Source organism: Entamoeba invadens (genome assembly GCF_000330505.1).
Source record: "Entamoeba invadens IP1 unplaced genomic scaffold scaff_1105074726711, whole genome shotgun sequence".
Taxonomy (NCBI): domain Eukaryota; phylum Evosea; order Mastigamoebida; family Endamoebidae; genus Entamoeba; species Entamoeba invadens.
Window position 1 is genome coordinate 628628 of NW_004443648.1, and position 16651 is coordinate 645278.

General features: G+C 35.6%; 9 protein-coding genes across 9 annotated transcripts; 6 read left to right on the forward strand and 3 right to left on the reverse strand.

Moving 5' to 3' along the window:
• Positions 1-25: 25 nt before the first annotated feature.
• On the reverse strand, positions 26-610 carry EIN_056780 (hypothetical protein; the record flags this gene model as incomplete). The annotated part of the gene is made up of 1 exon (XM_004260016.1): positions 26-610. The coding sequence occupies one exon, from the start codon at positions 608-610 to the stop codon at positions 26-28; it is 585 nt and encodes a 194-aa protein (XP_004260064.1).
• A 658-nt stretch (positions 611-1268) lies between these two features.
• On the forward strand, positions 1269-2053 carry EIN_056790 (ankyrin repeat-containing protein C6C3.08, putative; the record flags this gene model as incomplete). The annotated part of the gene is made up of 2 exons (XM_004260017.1): positions 1269-1401; positions 1446-2053. 2 exons carry the CDS (start codon positions 1269-1271, stop codon positions 2051-2053), a joined length of 741 nt encoding a protein of 246 aa, XP_004260065.1.
• A 173-nt stretch (positions 2054-2226) lies between these two features.
• On the reverse strand, positions 2227-4142 carry EIN_056800 (hypothetical protein; the record flags this gene model as incomplete). The annotated part of the gene is made up of 2 exons (XM_004260018.1): positions 2227-2429; positions 2597-4142. 2 exons carry the CDS (start codon positions 4140-4142, stop codon positions 2227-2229), a joined length of 1749 nt encoding a protein of 582 aa, XP_004260066.1.
• A 1496-nt stretch (positions 4143-5638) lies between these two features.
• Positions 5639-6626, forward strand: EIN_056810 (ribokinase, putative; the record flags this gene model as incomplete). Its single annotated transcript, XM_004260019.1, has 3 exons — positions 5639-5727; positions 5776-6046; positions 6090-6626. 3 exons carry the CDS (start codon positions 5639-5641, stop codon positions 6624-6626), a joined length of 897 nt encoding a protein of 298 aa, XP_004260067.1.
• A 282-nt stretch (positions 6627-6908) lies between these two features.
• On the forward strand, positions 6909-8786 carry EIN_056820 (gamma-tubulin complex component, putative; the record flags this gene model as incomplete). The annotated part of the gene is made up of 1 exon (XM_004260020.1): positions 6909-8786. One exon carries the CDS (start codon positions 6909-6911, stop codon positions 8784-8786), a length of 1878 nt encoding a protein of 625 aa, XP_004260068.1.
• A 373-nt stretch (positions 8787-9159) lies between these two features.
• On the forward strand, positions 9160-11670 carry EIN_056830 (myosin heavy chain, clone, putative; the record flags this gene model as incomplete). The annotated part of the gene is made up of 1 exon (XM_004260021.1): positions 9160-11670. One exon carries the CDS (start codon positions 9160-9162, stop codon positions 11668-11670), a length of 2511 nt encoding a protein of 836 aa, XP_004260069.1.
• A 399-nt stretch (positions 11671-12069) lies between these two features.
• Positions 12070-14774, forward strand: EIN_056840 (serine-threonine protein kinase, putative; the record flags this gene model as incomplete). The annotated part of the gene is made up of 3 exons (XM_004260022.1): positions 12070-12190; positions 12351-14405; positions 14476-14774. 3 exons carry the CDS (start codon positions 12070-12072, stop codon positions 14772-14774), a joined length of 2475 nt encoding a protein of 824 aa, XP_004260070.1.
• A 113-nt stretch (positions 14775-14887) lies between these two features.
• Positions 14888-15920, reverse strand: EIN_056850 (palmitoyltransferase PFA3, putative; the record flags this gene model as incomplete). Its single annotated transcript, XM_004260023.1, has 2 exons — positions 14888-15115; positions 15303-15920. The coding sequence occupies 2 exons, from the start codon at positions 15918-15920 to the stop codon at positions 14888-14890; spliced, it is 846 nt and encodes a 281-aa protein (XP_004260071.1).
• Positions 15921-16156: 236 nt separating this feature from the next.
• EIN_056860 (hypothetical protein) lies at positions 16157-16555 on the forward strand (the record flags this gene model as incomplete). The annotated part of the gene is made up of 1 exon (XM_004260024.1): positions 16157-16555. One exon carries the CDS (start codon positions 16157-16159, stop codon positions 16553-16555), a length of 399 nt encoding a protein of 132 aa, XP_004260072.1.
• Between the last annotated feature and the right edge of the window lie 96 nt (positions 16556-16651).

A 16651-nucleotide genomic window follows, 5' to 3' on the forward strand; every position in this document is an offset into this window, starting at 1 on the left:
AAAAGTCAGAACAAAAGAAAGTGACTTAAATATCGACTTTAACTCTGAAGTAATCACCCGGCATACCACAGAGTGGGCAATTCTTTGGTGCCTGAGTTCCTTCAAAAATGAAACCACATTCTCTGCAAACCCAAAACACTTTGGAGGCTTTCTTGTAAAGGTTATTGGCTTTCAATTCATCAAGTATCTTTTGATATCTTGCGTGGTGGTTTTCTTCTGCTTTGGCAATCAAGTTAAGCTTGGCAGATATTTGAGCGTGACCTTCTTCTTTGGCCACTTTGGAAAACTCTGGGTACATAATGGTGTGTTCATAAGTCTCGCCAGCAATAGCAGCCATCAAGTTGGTTGCAGTGTCACCGAAGTCGATTGGGACTTCAGCCTCAATTTTTGGGGTCTGTTCACCTTCCTTCTTTAAGGTCTGGATCATCTCAAAGAGAAGTCTGGCATGAGTGCCTTCCTGATCAGCAGTCTCATTGAAAAGAGCAGCAATGACATCAAGACCTTCTTTCTTAGCAGCACGGGAATAGATCAAATATCTATTTCTTGCTTGGGATTCCCCGGTAAATGCTTTGCACAAGTTGATGAGTGTAGCCATTGAATTTTGAGTCATATTATCCCCTTTTTATAGTGTAAATAATTATTGCCATTCGCAAATTAATAATAGATGTTTCGAATAAATGATGACCAACAAGTCTAAATTATTTGTATTTTATTAAAATGAATAATATACGTGGTGACTTTTCTATGTCAACTGATAAGTTGTATTTTGTCTATTTATAGATTGAGGAACATCTTGTAATTCATCTAGAAATAATTTACTTTAGTTTAATTTAATGTAATAACATGTCTAATAATGAGTAATGGTATGATTCTATTTTTAAATAATACTTTCTTTTAATTGTTCGTTTCCCGAAAAGTAGTTTGAAACTACTGTATTGTTACCATTTAATATTATCGTATTAAATAACTCCAAATTTAATCTTCTGGTCATTTGAGAATTATTGTGAAGAATTATATTTATATGAGCTATTAGTATATAACTATTAAGAATAGTATAATAATGATATACTTTTGGTATACCATTACTAAATACCAAAATGATAAAACACCATAAAAATACTATTATTTTGATATTAAATTAATTATTTAGCATTTGTAATTTTTTTTTACCATTTTCGTTGAAGTATTTCCAAATTTATTGTAAATAAATAGTAATTTAATAATTGAATAAATAACATTTATAATTAACACAATCTCACATTTCAAAAATGTTTTTGCGGTTTGATGATGAAAAGCTCCCACAGACACACGTCGATATCTTCACACTAATTCGTGACAATAAAACTCTGGAACTTATTGACTACGTACAACGGAACCCCGAGCCTTGCAAAGAGTATATTGGTTTGTTCATTAAAAGTATCTTCTTAATGGATGATAATGATTAGATGATGACAAGAGAACACTTCTCCATGCTGCGTGTGAATTACAGAGTGTTGAATTAGTTAAGAGTGTGATAGACATAGCTCCAAACGTGAATGTAGTTGATTCGGGGCTATGGACGCCATTACTCATTGCAGTAGCTGGTGCTCCATCCAATACAGAACTTGACACAACGAGTCAAATTGTCGACATTTTGTTGAGTAAAGGAGCCGATGTTAAATTGATGACAAAGAAAAAAGGGACTGTGTTCCATTACAGTAGAGGGAGGGTAGACCTTTTAGAAAAGTTTTATGAAAAATGGCAAGAAGGTGCTTCACAAAGGGATGTGTATGGCAACACTCCGCTTCATCGAGCAGTTGCTTCTGGTAATATGAAGTGTGTGAATTTCTTATTAAAACACACAAAGACTGTCTTGTCTCAAAATTCGATGTTGAAAACACCTCTTCATGTTGCTTGTGAAGAGCAGAACGAAGAGGTGGTTAAACTTTTGATCGACAATGGCGCCGATGCTGACATGAAAGATGAAGATGACAAATTCGCGTTTCCGCTGATTTCCGACAAAGTAATGTTTAATGAGATATGTCAGTATTATAAGAACAGAAACCATAAATAATTCATATTATTTAATTACTGTATTGTCCACAAGTATTGGTTATAATAAAACAAATATAATAACACTATAACGTGTTTAATACTATAAATATTTAATATTTTAATAGTACATCTATTCAATAGAATGTTTTAATTTAATTTCAATCAATACATAATGTGTATATAACTCCCCATTTATTCCGTTCGAAAGAGAGATATGTATTCTTGGATACCTTCTATACTTTCATATGGAATAAATGTTTTGTAGAGTGTCTCAAGTGGCTTGAGGGACTTGTACATCCGTTTCATTTTAAAGACGTACTGTTCGTTCTTCGCATTTTCCGTGTTTTCAGGCTCTGGAAGTGCTTTAGTTTGTTCGATCACTCGGAGTACGCTTGCTGGGTGTTATTCATTGTTCTTATCATCAATAGTATTATTCTATTATATACTATATCATTGTAAAGTAATAGTAATTGCTATACTATATTAAGTAGTAAAGAATATAGTTTATTTATTATATATAAAATATATATAGCAATAGAAATTGACTATCAAATGAACAAACAGACGATTGGAAATTTCATAGTTTTGCATTTGTCGAAGTGATTGGTATATGCCTTTGTATTAGTCACACAAAACACAGCCTCCAGTGTTTTAAATTTGTCCACCTCTTTAATTTCTTGCCAGGCTTTTTGATATTTCTGTGTTTGTGATGATATAGCAGAGTAAACTAAAAATGATGCATTGTAGTCTCCATATATCAGACACTTATATCCAACACGAATAAAGAAGTCGAACGTGTCACTATTATTCTCTTTTGATATGAAGCATTGGACTAACAGTTCGATACAATTAAGACTCGATATGTATTCCTTCGCATTTTGTGTTCCATTGATAATATCTCCAATCGATGTATTGCCCAACATTTTAAGATCGTAGACATAAAGTTGTTCAGCAATGATACGAGACCGGATGTCCGTGAAATTGCCCGACTTCTTCGTTCGCATCATTTTCTTTGAAAAGACAAAGTCGACGTCTAAGAGATCCTTGTCGCACTGTTCCAAGTATTTCCCAATCCCACATTCTCCAAGTAGTGTTGGTGATTGGTATTTCTCATACATTGAAATGTTTTCAAAAGTCGTTTGTTGTAATGAAAGAGGGGACGGGGAGACTGATGGCGTCACAAAATTTGAAGTTGGGGATTTTCGTGGTAAAGAGTAACTTGTCCCACTTTTCCGTTTGAGTACATCTTCTTCATTAATACTCAAACTCCTCTTTTTGTTTTCACGCATTTCCAAATCGGAAACATAAACCGTTTTATTCGCACGAGGAGACTGCATTGTTCTGACAAATTGGGAAGATTCAGTGGGTTCATACGGTACGATTTTTGATCGACTTTTTCTTGGACTTAAGATGGACATTAATGTTCTTGGGGAATACTCTTCGGGTGGGGAAACATCCAAACACGGCGCTTTCCCAATTTTGACCATCGACTCTTTGCAACTGATCAGAAGCGTTTCGAAGTCTTGTGCCAATTCCACATCAACTAAGGAACTATAAAAGTCAAGAAACTTCTTGACGACGACGTAAAACCGTTGGAATGCGTCATTTTGTAATGTCGGGGAAAATGAATAACAAAGCGATAACTTGTGGTCAAACACTTGGAAGAGAGTTTTGTCAGTTAAATACGTTCGACAGGTGGATAACACCATTGACACGGTCGAACGATCTGCAACAGTCCAATTGAAAATACATTCCAATGCATCTTTGGGCGGAATTGATGACAAAATCGACTCACTCTGGAAGTGTGGATAGACGTCTCCGTTCGGGTCAAAGAGGGAAGACCCCATCGAAAGGGCAAACGACAAAAACGCCGTGCAACACTCTTCCGGTTCATTTGCAACCATCACACCATTGAAAAAAACGGTTGGAAGTTTGTATTTATGTGCGTGAATGATTAACTCCTTTAAGATCTCCCTTCGGAAGTACTCAAGTTTAAATACGAGCCACTTTGCTTCTGTGATTGTGTCGACTTTGGTGTCATCTTTTTGGTTGAAAATCGTTATTTTGTGCTTCTTGAGTTTGTCTGTAACAACAGTGAACTCGGTCATTTTCCCAAGTCGCTCTTTATTGATTTCTTGAGCTTCGTGAAGTATTGATGTTATAACTGTATCAACTGTTTGTGTGATCCCAAATGATAATGTACGAGAAAAACGGGCGGATTTTGCTCGATGAGGTATTTGGGATTCCATTCAGTGGCTTGTTTTTGATAGTTCTTCAATTCTTTCCATTCGTTCAATTTGTTCAATGTGGTGTTTTTAGCTCTTTCTGCTTTTTGGCAAATTCAAGTCTTTTTAAAACAACTCAAATCGTTTTTTTGAGTCTGTTTTTGGAGGATATTGATTGTATAATGTGACAAATTAAGTGGCAAATTGAAATCAATAATTTGATTGTTAATTTGTAATTGATTGAAAAAATAAAAAATTAAATTTGTTTTTAAATCAAAAAATTAATCTCCTTGAATTGATAAAACCTATATCTGTAGTAAAACAAAACAAATTAGCTAAACTTTTTAATTGTTTTAAGATTTGAAATATTATAATCATAATTTTAACGTCAAAAACAATTAAAAAAACATATCACAGTTTTTTCTTTATGTTAAATTGAATAAAACAAAAAATCGTGAATTTTCAACATGTTTTTACAAGTAAATCAATTGTCGGTTCCACGTATTTTCTTTACTATCAATTTTTCACTTCCAAGAAAAGACAAAAAAAACAACTGAGATTTTTATTAAAGTTATTAACTTTTCAAACGTAAAAAAAAAGTATAATAATATGAGTGTTTGAAAGATATTTTTTCCATCACCATATTATTCATACATTGTGTTTCATTCAATTTTTCACAAATATTTTTAAGAGGCATTGATTGCTAGGGAAAACCAATTTCCGAATAGTAAACTATTAAAAAATAATTAAAATTGCAATAGAACAATTTTCGACAAAAAACGATTATTGCTTAGCAAGTGGAGGGTTTTTCAGTTTATCTGCGACTTGAAGGAAGACTGTGCTCCGATTTTTCATAAGTTCCTTCTTTTGCTGGAGTAACTGATTTTGGTGTTGAAGATGCTGGATCTGTTTATTAAGATCATCAATTTGTTTCATGATCGGTTGCTGCTCTTCACGAGCAAGGTTGATGTACTGGTCGCAGATGAAGGCTTGCTTTTCGTAAAAATCCGAGTCGTGTTGGTCGTCTTTGTATATGCAGTCTAAGTCGACTTTGCTGTAAATCTCTTCAAGTTTTTGTGACATTAATTTTCAGTTCTTGTTTTTAAACATAAGACGTTTGAATTTTTCGAACTGTTTTTCGTCAAGGTGTTTCGGTATTGAAACATTTAACATTTCAACACCTGCATGAAAAAGTGACGACTAAAAGCGTTTGACACAAAATCAATGACAAACATGTTTTGTTTGTCATTGATTTTGTGTCAATATAGATAACTGGATTTGTCTTGTTGCTCAATCGTGTTGGTGAGTAAACAACCAATTTGCTTTTTCTAATTGTTTCATTTTTTAGATGAAACTTCGAATGTAATCGTACACTAGCAATGTCTGTTGTTATAGTTGGGTCTTCTAACACTGATTTGATCGGGTACTGCGACAACTTTCCAGAAGCCGGGGAGACAGTTATTGGTGGGTTTGTTGTTTTTTTAAATCTGAAATCAATAAAGTTACTCATGAATAGAAAATTTCACACAGGCTTTGGTGGGAAAGGAGCAAACCAATGTGTGATGGCTTCAAAATTTAAAGATGTTCCAGTCAAAATGGTGACATTTTTGGGAAAAGATTCTTTTGGCGAAAACACACTGAAGAATTACAAAGAATGTGGCATTGACACGACTGATATCGGGTTCTGTGATGAAGCCACTGGGTGTGCGATGATTACCGTCGATAAGACTGGACAAAACCAAATTGTCGTTCTTCCAGGAGCAAATTTCTCGTTGTTACCGGCATTCGTTTGTTTGTATAAAGTCATTGGGAGTTTTAATTGACAATAAGCTCAAAGAGCGCGAAAGTTCGATATTCAAAGAGGGGAGCGTAATTGTCTGCCAAAACGAAATTCCAATTGAAACGACGCGAACAGCATTGTATTTGGCGAAGAAAAACAAATGCCACACCTTATGGAACCCTGCACCTGCGCCTCGCACTTTTGACATAGAGATGATCAAAGACGTTGACGTCTTGATTGTAAACACAAATGAATCAATGCAAATTGGTGGCGAAAAAACGGCTGAGTTGTCTGCAAAAAAACTTCATGAACAGTTTGGAGTTGTTGTTGTAGTGACATTGGGTGGGAATGGCTGTCTAGTTTTTGGAAACGAGGTGACAAAGGTTGATGTTGCGCCTGTAAAGGCTATTGACACAACAGGCGCCGGGGATGCTTTTGTTGGGAGTTTTGCAAGGTGTTGGGCGAAAGGAATTGACTTTGTCAATTCGGCCAAAATGTCTGCGAAAATAGCGACAAGTTCTGTTTTAAAGAAAGGTACACAGTCTTCATATCCCAATGCAGAAGAGATCGAAAAGATAATCAACTGATTACCAATTAGTTCAGTCTATTGTTTACACGTCGATTTAAAACACCTTCCGTTGTGATCCGATTGAGGCAAGCTTTGATCGACATTCAGTCAATGAAGAGATGTCTTCTATCTGTTGAACTTCTTTTTGTTTTGTCCCCTTATTTGTTTTCTTATTACGCCAAAAGAATCCCATCAATAATTATGACATAATTTAATCAAGTTATAATATATTAACTATATCTGATAATAACTCAGTTTTATTTTTGGAAAAAACAAAAAAGTGAAAAAAAAAACTCAAAAAATGAAGATGGACGAAGGTAGTTCAAGAGACTTCGAAGACACGGCGAAACTCTCCTCTGCTTTTCAACGCTCTGAAATAGCAGAAGAAGTTGTCAACGAACCAATATTGGTTGGAGAAGTGGACACAGTACAAGACTTAATCTTTTTGCTTCAGGGTGTCGACCCTTTATACGTGCGCGACAACAACAAATTCCCACCTTTTTCTTCGGATGTAATTCCAATACTAGAAACAGTCTCAACACGACTGAAAGAGTTTATTTTGTTTAAGGCAACGTACACGCCAGAAAGTTTTGTTCAAAGAGCTGTGTACGCAACAGCAGAAACAATATTGAGAGAGTACTTTTCATACGTCGCTGAGATAGACGCGAGTCTACACCAATCGGAATTAGTCACAATACTTCAAATGTACAAACATGGGTTGTACTGCCAAGACTGTATATCCAATTTGGACGAAATAGTGAGGAAAAGCTGCACGTTGAAAGGAGGAGAGTTGTTGTCGTATTTACACCGAGAAACTCGCTCACCACATAAAATGCGGAATTCTATCGCAAAGAGAATGCTAGAGGAAGCGTCTGTGCCGCTTTATCAGATGATTTACGACTGGGTGGTCAGAGGACAATTCACTGACCCTCACCACGACTTCTTTTTAACTATTAAAACAACACCAGCGCTGCTAGAAACAACACATATTCAAAACAACTTAGTGCCGTCCTTTTTGTGTCAGATAGCGAGTGGGATTAAATTTATCGGAGAAGCTGTCATATTTCTGCAGGACATCGGGTGTGACGTAAATGATTTGACCGATGAAATGGAGAGCAACAAAAATTTATTTTGTCTCGATCAAACGGAGAATAACAATTTCCAAATTTTTGTGAATCAGCTGAACAACAAAACTCATAAGAAGACAGTGGAATTGTTACAAGAAAAGTACACCCCACTTGAACATACGTTCTTGATTAAACAATACATGCTTCTGTTTAGAGGAGATTTTGCAACAAATTTGATTGATTCGATAAATCAAACACTGACATGTGGAACAATGACACAAGCGGATTTGACGTCGTATTTTAGATCGGCTTTAAATCTGACTAATTGCTTTACGGACCGACTGTGTTGCAGAGCAGAAGAAGGCGGTGTGAAGAACATACAATTTGATGTGACGATTTCATACAAATTACCAAAGCCATTGGGACTGATCATATCACAGAAGCAAGTTGAGACATACAACGATATATTCAAGTTTCTGTGGAGAGTGAAGTGTCTGAGGATTTCGATCAACAAAGTGTTTAAAAGGATGTTTCCGTTTTTTGTATCTTCCGCACTCATTGATGGGATTCCCGTGTTTTTGCATCGGTTCAGAATTAAGTTTGTGGAGTGTGCGAGGTTTGTGGAGTCACTCGAAGAGTACATGTATGTGCACATGCAAGAGTGTTACGACCACTTTGAAGAGGCGTGGAAAACAGCGAATGACTTGTATGCTTTGAGCTCCATACATGGTGCGTATGTTGATGAAATAGCTCGAGTTTTGTTTATTAGTTCACCCACGATTTCAGTGATCACGACATCGATTATCAATTTCATATTCACAGCAATAGAGAAGTTGGACTATTTCATCACTAACGTTTCGATTGAAATTGATAGGCGAAAAGGGATGAATCGGGTGGACAGAGAGAGGGCGGAGAAGTTCAATAATACTGTGGAAGAGATGGAGAACAGAGTCGATTTGGAGTTGGACAACTACAAAGCGTTTTATAACCACTTCCTTTCAGCCATTGACGAAATTGACAACAAACAGAGTAGGTTTTTACTCAGGAGACTTAACCCCGAAATCGAACATGAGATGGACATCAACTTCAGCTTTGTTATTGATCCTGAATAAGGAATTGGTTATGTCAATGTGATTGATTTTTTGTTAGTTCATTGTAATAAACTTATTAGTAATTATTATAATTTGAAAAATTACTAATTTCTAAATAAATCACAATTATAAAAATAATATTTATAATAACAATAATAGAACATCGAAACTAAAGTTAAATTCGATATTCATAAAAAGAATTGTAAGAAAAAATGACCAATGCAATTAATAACTATATTAACTAATAAGAATTATTTATAAATATTATTATTTCAGTTTGGAAGAAATAAATGATGATTATGGTATAGTTCTGACTGATTTAGTTATAGTAAATATGAAAGCAATCGGATTCAAAAACTTGAAATAACGAAAAACTTGATAACAATTTCAAAGGATGAGTGAGAAAGAAAAGACAGTTGAAGAGGTGAAACAACCAGAGAACGAAGATAAGAAAGACGAAAAAGAAGTTCAAGAAACGAAAGAAAGTGAAGATTTAGAAAACTCAACGAACTCAAAAGAAGACTCTGAGTTGACTGACTCTGAGATAAGCGACTCTGAAGAAAGTGAGTCGGAGAAAAAAAGTGGGTTGGACATATTACTTGATCCCAATTTTGATGAGTTGGACTATGAAGACAGTGAGTTGGTGACGATTTATAAAAGTGCACTTCATGAACATATTGTAAGTACACAAGAGTTGAAGGACGGACTCACTAAAAAGATAGAAGACACGCAACAAACAGTGAAACAATTACTACTCAAAGAACAACAATACAAACAAAGTCTGACTTCTTCTGCTGCTTTAATAAAAGAACTCAAAGAGAATTTCACGAACTACGCAAATAAATACGTTGAAATGACGGAAAACTACGAGAACGAACAAAAGGAACATAATAAGACCCTTTCGGAATTACATAACTTGGAAACTGCGACAAAGACGATGATTACCCCAAACATGTCAATGTTGGCTGCTCTTGAAATTACAGTGAAGAATGGCAAAATAGAAGGAGTCGCTGTAAAAGAGAGTCTTGATGCTGCACGAGACGACGCGATGCTAAAGATACAAATCATGACGAAGAAAATTGAAGAATTGCAAAGGCAAGTCACATCTTCCAAAATTGAAGTTGCGAAGACTGGGGAGGAGATCGAGAAGTCAAAACAAAGTGCGCAAGACGCGCTTCGCAAGAACGAGGAGTTAACCAAAGAACTTGGGTTGACTGGGATGCAAGTTAAAATGAAAGACGATGAAATTGAGAAGTTAAAGAAGGCGGTCGACGAGCTTAAAAATCGCGAGAGGGCATTAGTCGAACAAAACGAACGAGTCAAAAAGGTGATAACTAGTAAGAATGAAATCATCAAAGCCACGAAAGGGATGGACGGAGGGGGATTGTCTTCTGCGGCGATGTTAATGAAACAGAATCTGTTAAAGAAAGGGAAAGAAGAAGGAAAACAATATGCGCTTCCGGTCGTAAAGATGAATGAAAAGGCACTTCCAACAAGTGAAGAAAAGTGTGAAGAAAAGAAGAGTGAAAGTGTGAAAAAGGAAGAGAGTAAGTTGGCACGAATCAAAATGCCCGACTTTGGAAAGAAAATAGACACAAAACTCGAAGAGAATAAAGAAAAGAAGGAAACAACAATGCCACAAAACAAAACCCCAATGACTTTTGGCGAGTTGATGAAAATGGGACAAATAGAAAAATCAGCTCAAGTGAACTTGTTCCCACAACAACAAATTCCTGCGCAACAACAAGAGGCAAAAAGTCCATTTGGATTCAGCTTTGGTAATTTCCAGAGTAAACTTGACAGTCGACTGAATGGAGAAAAGCCGGAAACCCGAATGGAAAGACGGCGCAAGCGACACGAATTCAGAATGAATCCATTGTTGTCCATTTTTGGTGTAACCGAACAAAAGACAATTGCGAGTGTTGATGGGATCATTGATTTTGGAATTTCACAGAATGGGTTAATAGTAGTTCGTTCGACAGGGAATAGCGGAGAAGTCAATTTGATCTCAACACACAACTTTGAGTCAACAAAGTTGTACGAAAGAGATGTGAGGATGGGTTCACAAACAAGCAGTGGCTTCTGTTTAGTCAACAGCACCAGTGTCATTCTGTATGGAACGACTGAAATGGAATATCCGATGAGTAATGTGTCTGCTGTTGGTGAGAGTGATAATGGAATTGTGTTAATTGACTACGATGGAGGAGTGTGTGAGATAGTAGATGGATGCTTTAATTACATCGACTCTGTGTCTTTCAGACCATTTGGGAATGTCTATTATGTGGAGAGAAGTTATGAACGGATGTATCTCTTTGTTGATAACATGGGACATCTTGCACTGTATAAAAGAGGACTTTGTGCTGCGTCAAATCCGAACACTACTGTTCTGGCGTTTTCTGTCTTGAACGACAAGGTGTTTGCTATCAACAAGAATATGCCAAATGAGATTTGTGTGATGGAGTTCAACACATTGAATGTGATCAATACTATAAGTTTGGAACACCCCGTTTGGAAATTGGTCTGTTTACCTGGACTAATCGGAGCGATTGGCGAAAAGGACGTGTACGTATTTAACAACAATTTCTCAAGGAAATTGGAGTATGAACGAAAAGAGGGAGACAAGATGATCGGCGTCGCTTTTGTGCAACGTAATGGTCAAATTCAAACGGTCGTTGCAACAACCACTGAAGTCAGACTTGCAGATTCCATGTGCTGCCAACACGATTTCATTGATTTTAAATCGTCTGGAATGATGACTACGATCTGTTGTGTATGTAATATGCCTTGCAGAAAAGGTAAGCGTTGCAAACAATGTGGCACTGTATTTCACCCCGAGTGTGGGTTGAAGTTTAAAGGACAATTTTTGACCCAATTTAGCCCATGTTGGGGTGAAAAAGTCGAGTAAGTCTTTTCATTCAATTTTTTTGTCATCTTTTTAACCATTTGAATATGAATAATTCTGTAGATAAGTATTTATTTTTTTAACTATTCCTTACAATATTGTTCTATAATTTGTTTTTCCATTAAAATCAAAAGAATAAAAAAATTACTCTCCACCTCGTTTTTTTTGACGAAAATAATTATAATTCATTGTTATATTAATACCATATTGTAACTATTATGTATTATTCTTTTTTTGATTTACGATGACTTGTATTATTGTATAGTATAATATAACAATCATAATAATAAAACAAACCACTTTAAAATAATTCCAAAAAAATAGTAATATATACTAGATAGAAACTAAAAAAAAAGAAATTAAGAAAACTATAAATAGAAAAGAAAAGAAACTAAATAATTTATGATATTGTTACTCTTGGCTTGTCTGACTCAAACGTACGGCAACAAAACATTTTTCTTCAAAACACACCACAATGAAATTACTTCTATGAGGTATGTTCTTTATCTCTCTGATTTAAATGGTTTGTTTTAACTTTTTAATAGTTTTTCAATTTAAATTATTGGACTTCTTTATATACTTTTCTTGTACCAAAAGTCAACAAACGAATACTTAACTTTATTAACTTCTTCTTTTGGGTATTATTATTTATAGTTTAATATTAACAAACAACTGATATATAGAAACTGCATTCAGACTATCTACAACACTCGGAGATAAATTGAACCGAACGACAGACATTATAAAGAGTGAAACAGATACATTACGAGCAGAGACGTATTGTATACGAGAAGTAGTTATGGTTCTCTCCCAACGAAACCTATCACTTGTCGAGGCCCAAATGGGAATTATATACAAAACGATAAACAACTTTGCGGATGAAAATAGTCCTCTTGCGTTTCAAAAGAAAGACTATGCTGAGGTGAAGGACACTGAATATATTTTGGTGTGTAAAAATGGACTTCTTACCATTTATAGTGGAAGTTCCTTTGGGAAGAAGACACAAGTAAATGATACTGCGTGTGGGGAATACATAGCAGCTGGTGATTTAACAGTTGCTATCAAGACCATGACTCTACTAAACATTATTAATATCGACAAAGACGGCCAAGCCAAAATTACAAAGAGTATATCTTTGAAGAAATACTCTAACACTTCTCTAACGCTTGAATACGATCCACTTTGTGGGAACATACACAACACGTTTTATGTAGCAGTGAGCGACAGAGACCAAATCATTGTATTTGATTACGCTGATGACTATACTCAGGAGAACTACTTGATTGTCCCATTTTACTATTCTAATAGCCAACCAAATCCACAGTATTCAAATAACATGGCTACCTATGGTTCTCTATTTGTTGTTGGTGCGTACAGATATGACAATAACAGAGGACGAATTTTAATCTACTTTGATCACAAATTAACAGATCTTACTCCGCGGTTTGAACTTTTGGAGGTGAAAGAAGGGAGAGAAAGTGGGATGGAAATGGGGTATTCTGTTTCTGTGAATGAACGGCGAGTGTATGTAGGGGGGTACGGCACTACGTGGGAAGACATGATATTTGATTCGCAAGCCATAGTGAACAATTGTAATGAACGGGAGTGTAATTGCGGAATTGGGTACAATTATGATGAAGAACAGTTGGTGTGTAAAAAAGACTTGAAAAAGATGAATTTGGGTATTGGTCTTGGCGTTGTAGTTGGAGTCTTATTGCTGATCTTAGTCATTTCCATCATAGTTGCGATCATTGTATGGAAATACAAAATGAGGAAAACGGAAGACAAAGCGAAGACGTACAAATTAAATGGGACTGAAATGGAGTTCATGTACAATGAAAACTTTCCATTCAAATTTAGTGTTGAGGAACTTAAATTTGGGAGTGAGAAAGGGCCTGTCCCTGTCGGTAAAAAGCTGTGTGACAAAATTGTCATATCCAATCGCTCGAAAAAGAAATTGAAGTATCGCGTTGAACCGCCCGAGACTTATCGATTTAGATGTGTTGTTAAACATGGTGTTGGTGTCCTCGATAGGGGGTATGGTGTATCGATAGAAGTTGAGATTGTAATGAATTGTACATGTCACACTGAAGAGTATCTGACAGTAGTATCGTGTGGCCAAGGAAATACAGAAGATGAAGAGATCTATGCGCGCATACCTATTAAATTAGAGAGTGTAGTGTCTCCTTATATTGATTATGTTGAAGTGAAGTCCGAGACTTTAGTTGGTGAGGGTGGGTTTGGTGGCGTGTTTAAAGGCAATTACAGAGGGCAAGTTGTAGCTATCAAAGAGAGTCGAAATGTGTTAACGCCGGACGAGCGGATTCAATATGAACAAGAGGTGAGCACATATTCATCGATTCGGAATGAGTACATTGTGCAATTTATTGGAAGTAGTGATGTACCTGGTCACACGTTAATGGTTATGGAATTTGCCCCATTTGGGAGTGTTAAAAGTGCATATCTGAAGCCGGAATTTACTGAACTGTTAGGGATGAAGTGTTTGAGTGATTGTGCGAAAGGGATGCGATTTTTGCACGCGAACGGGATTTTACATCGCGATTTGAAGCCGGACAATTTACTTCTCTTCTCGTTCAGTCCAAAGGTCCAATTTGCAGCGAAGATCTCTGATTTTGGGACTTCACAAAGTGTAGTGAGCATTAAGGAAAATTCAAAACAAAACACACAAAGTTCACAAGGGTCACAAGCTGTTGGCACTCCAATGTATATGGCACCAGGTTTGTTATGTTTTATAGTTTACATTCAAGTAATAAGTATAGTTTAATAGTTATAATATTAATAGTTTAGAAATGATATCAAATTTGGACTATGGCACCCCTATTGATGTGTTCTCGTTTGCAATCACCGCACTTGAAATCTTGTCGAAGAAAGTCCCATATTCAGACAGCTCCTTGTTCCAACATAATTGGGATATCGCAGACTTTGTTACTACAGGGAAGAGATTACTTCTACCAGACACATTTAACTCGACTATTAAACAATTGATCACAAAATGCTGGGACATGAACCCAATGAAACGCCCACAATTCAAAGAGATCGATGAGGTCATCGAAATCATTTTTCAAGACTTCTTGAGAAAGGAGTAATGAAGTGCGTTGCTTCTTTAACCATTAAATCATTGTTTCTAGCGTTCTTTCTGGATGGTTATTTTCAATGGTAAAAAACTATAAATGAATAGTAAAATATAAAAGGAATAAAGTTAGTAATCCTCGTAATATTCGTTGTACTGCTCATCAAGTGAGTGACTATAAACAGTGTTGTGCTCGAAGGTGATTCCATCGGAAGTGAGGCCTTTTGGTTTTGTTGGGAAGAATGCAAGAACGCCATCGTTTCCAAAAATCTGAGTGATATTCTTTTTCACTCCCAAGTCGTATTTATTACGGATTTGTGATTGGTGTGAACTGAGTAGTCCCGAACTTCCTTTAATCTGTTACTTAATTAATAATTAACTAAAGTATAGGTAGTAATATAATAATAATATAATTATTAATTATAATAAATGGTTTTAATAAATAATAATAACAAATGTGGAATGAAAAAATGTAGAATCAAGGAGATTCTCCAATTTCTCAATAGAAATTTAATGAGAAACTAATGAAATGATAGAAACAAACTATTAAATCGATTGTAGTTAAGTTACAGAATACGGCACTTAACATATAAGGAGCCGTTTGAAAGACGAGAACAAAAGAATAGAGAGCAGCACCGAAATGTATTAAATCAAAGAAACGAAATACTTTGTCATACATTGGGCCAACTTCTGGATATAAAAAAGCGTACACTGCTAATGGGCTGTTTATGAAGACCACAAAAGAGCTCATCAAAGTGTTATAAAGCAATAAAAGAATGAAGTACTTTTTGTTGTTAAAGCCGACACAATTAGCGATATACAAACAATGGTGGTCCATACATAGAACACACTCTTTACACTTCGAGCAGTGGTGTGTTCTTTCTGGTTTACCAAATCCGCATTTATCGCACGGTTTGTATGTAGTCATATCCATTTTGATATACTCTGGCACGGCATTTGAAGTGACGACACACTTATAGTGACATATAAGAGACAATAAAAGTAGTAAGATATAGACGATAAATACCCACATAACGTTAAATTGTGGGTATAAAGTCCCTAAGTCGATAATTGAAATTATAAATGTGATTGTATAGACTATATACACTTGCGCTATGGTGATCCGCGTGTCGTTGTCCCATTTACGAAATTGGGCGATCATCACCAAATAGCGTCGAGTTATTTCTTTGTTTTACCACATCAAAAATACGTGGCACATACGAAAAAAAAATACTTTCAAATGACTTGAAGATTCAAAATTTGAAAATTTTCCACTTGAGCCCCAAAAAATAGAGATGAAAAGACTGAATTACAGGAAGCAACTGAACTCTTTTAAAAAATGGATACGCGAGGAAAAAAGACTAAATAAGAAGTTGCAATGAACTAATAAAAATAAGAATGGCAACAACAGTCGACATCACTGAACATTTTCTTGTTCCACCAAGAATCATTTATGAGTGTTTGAATGACCCCGAGAGATTGACTGCGTTGATGCAATCACCAGTCCAATACAAAGCCGTTGTTGGTGAAGAGTTTGTGTTATTTGGTGGCGCCGTGTCTGGGAAGGTAAAAGAACTTGACAAGAACAAAAAGATAGAGTATTTGTGGAGGTTTAACACATGGCCAAAAGAAAAGTACTCAACGGTAATCATCACATTGGAAGAGGGTGATGAGTCTGAAGAAGAGACTGAACTCCATCTCATTCAAACTGGTGTTGAACATCACGACTTAGAGCGAACTGAAGGTGGATGGAGAATTATGTATTTCGAGAGAATGAAAAAGATGTTTGGGTATTAAGACAATGTTCTCGTATAGTTACTTTTTATTTATTATATATTATATATTATGAAATAATACATAATATAATATATAATATATATTATATATTATATA